The sequence below is a fragment of the Lepeophtheirus salmonis genome, chromosome 14 (assembly GCF_016086655.4).
Source record: "Lepeophtheirus salmonis chromosome 14, UVic_Lsal_1.4, whole genome shotgun sequence".
NCBI lineage: Eukaryota > Metazoa > Arthropoda > Copepoda > Siphonostomatoida > Caligidae > Lepeophtheirus > Lepeophtheirus salmonis.
The window spans coordinates 11,674,928-11,677,030 of record NC_052144.2 but is presented as its reverse complement, the minus strand read 5'-3'; the positions used below and the strand labels follow the sequence as shown (position 1 = coordinate 11,677,030).

Sequence of the window (2,103 nt, the reverse complement as noted above, 5' to 3'; positions counted from 1 at the left end):
GACTTATTATAATGTTTTTTGTGATGATATTCCATTTTATGTTTCAAATGGTTAAAAATAAAAGCATTGTGGCAAATTTAGATTGTTGGTGTATTCTTTGGTTAAATTCTCATATTTCCAGGCTAGATTTCGTTTATTAATCTAGTGATCCACACTCTATTTGACTTAATTTCCCTCCTTAATATTTAAACTATATTTTGTATTCAAAAATACAAAATCAACATTTTCGTACAACGATTAGTAATATTTAGTTGGTACATAGACTGACAATAACCTACATAATTAATTTACCTACCCAAATAATAGTACTACCCAGTCATGGATATCATTTACTACAAATTTGGACACAAAATTATGTTCAAATAGTTCAGTTATGAATATTTATATTTTTTAATAAACTTATATTGGCTCCAATGAGAGGCCTTTCTAACAAAATCTGTCATTCAATAACAACTTGATAGTGACGACCAATTTTGGGTAGTTTAGGTAAAATTTGCAGAACACATCAATGGTTCGTAAGAATAATTTATAAATACATATGGACGATAATTTGTCAAAAAATATATATTTAAACCATACTCAATTTTGAGAAAATCATTTTAACTTCTTTTGTGCTGACGGTCATAAATTTAAATAGCAGAGATAAGCTTTAAATTTCAATGGTCAATGTTAATGCTTTTCTTAACATAGTAAATAAAATTTGTAAAAAGTCATATTTGTATCACTAAACTAATTGATATGGGTTCGTATATTATGTTGAATGACCTTGACTTAACATGACACAAAAAAACATAAACAGAAAAAAAATAAAATAGTATTATAAAAAATGAATTATATCATTAGGAAATACAATTTGAAGGTTTATTTAAATGTGAAAACCCGTTTATTACAAATAATAATGGATCAAAATATTTTAACCATGAGAGCATCACTATATTAATAAACGCAAGCCTACCAATCCTTATCCAACCTATAAAACATATCGTAGCCTTTAGAAAATCAACCAGTCTTTCGTTTAATAATCTATCAAGTTAACATTAAAAAGTTTTACAAAGGAATTCCTCAATATGTTTACAAATAAATTATTGGCCTTCATTTCCCTTACTATTACACTATCTAACGCTGTGCCACAAATCTACTACAAGCCTATCTCTTCTTCTGCCCCGACTCCATCACCAATCTACTACAAGCCCATCTATTCTCCAGAACCTACACCCGCTCCACCTGCACCTGCACAAGCTTATGGACCATATCCACCACCATCACCTCCTCCTTCTCCATCCCCACCCGTCTATAGCCCATATGGATCCCCTTCACCCCCAGCTCCTCCTCCAGCTCCACCAGTAAACTATGGCTATACTTACTCCGTATTAGACGCTGAATCTGGTGTGGATATCTCAGCAGATGAACAAGCTGATAATGGAGCCGTTTCTGGATCCTATAAGGTTGCTCTTCCCGATGGTCGCATCAAGACTGTTACCTATACTGTAGTTGGAGAGAGTGGATTTGTTGCCGATGTTCAATACGAAGCTGCTCCTGTTTCTTTAGCTCCAGCTTCTTCACCATATCCTACATATGTTCCTTACTCCTTTTAAAACACTATATGTAATTTAGTGGTATAAATAATGTATATTTGTTATTTTTAATGTTTTTTTTTTCAATATTATTATATTAGATGTAATTTTTTAAACATAGAATTTAAGTTTTCATTCTGAAACGTCATTTGTTTGTTAGCTTTTTTATGATGAAGTCTATAAATACATTGTTAATTTCTTTTCATGTTCGATTGATGGTAATTTATAATTTATACAATAATTGTATATAAGTATGGAACGCCTACATACATATTCTTAAACTACAACAACTATTTGTTTTTGTAAGAGTACTTAAGGAAGAAATTTTAACTTGGAGAATATTCTTCCTGTAAGAAAAATTTCTTACCAGGTTTGCAAAGTTACTTTAGGGGTGTAATTATTTGAAAAAGAGTATACAAGTTTGTTTTTTAAATCTTTTTTTGGAAATAAAAAAAAGCAAGTTATTTAACACGTCATTGATGGTATTGTTTCTTGCAATCTATCTTCCCAAAAGAAGCGCAAAAAAAAG

General features: G+C 30.5%; 1 protein-coding gene across 1 annotated transcript; it reads left to right on the top strand.

The window, feature by feature from the left end:
- The first annotated feature begins 975 nt into the window (after nt 1-975).
- Nucleotides 976-1,779, top strand: LOC121129463 (uncharacterized). The gene has a single exon (XM_040725190.2). The coding sequence runs from the start codon at nt 1,068-1,070 to the stop codon at nt 1,593-1,595; it is 528 nt and encodes a 175-aa protein (XP_040581124.1). The 5' UTR covers nt 976-1,067; the 3' UTR covers nt 1,596-1,779.
- The last annotated feature ends 324 nt before the right edge of the window (nt 1,780-2,103 follow it).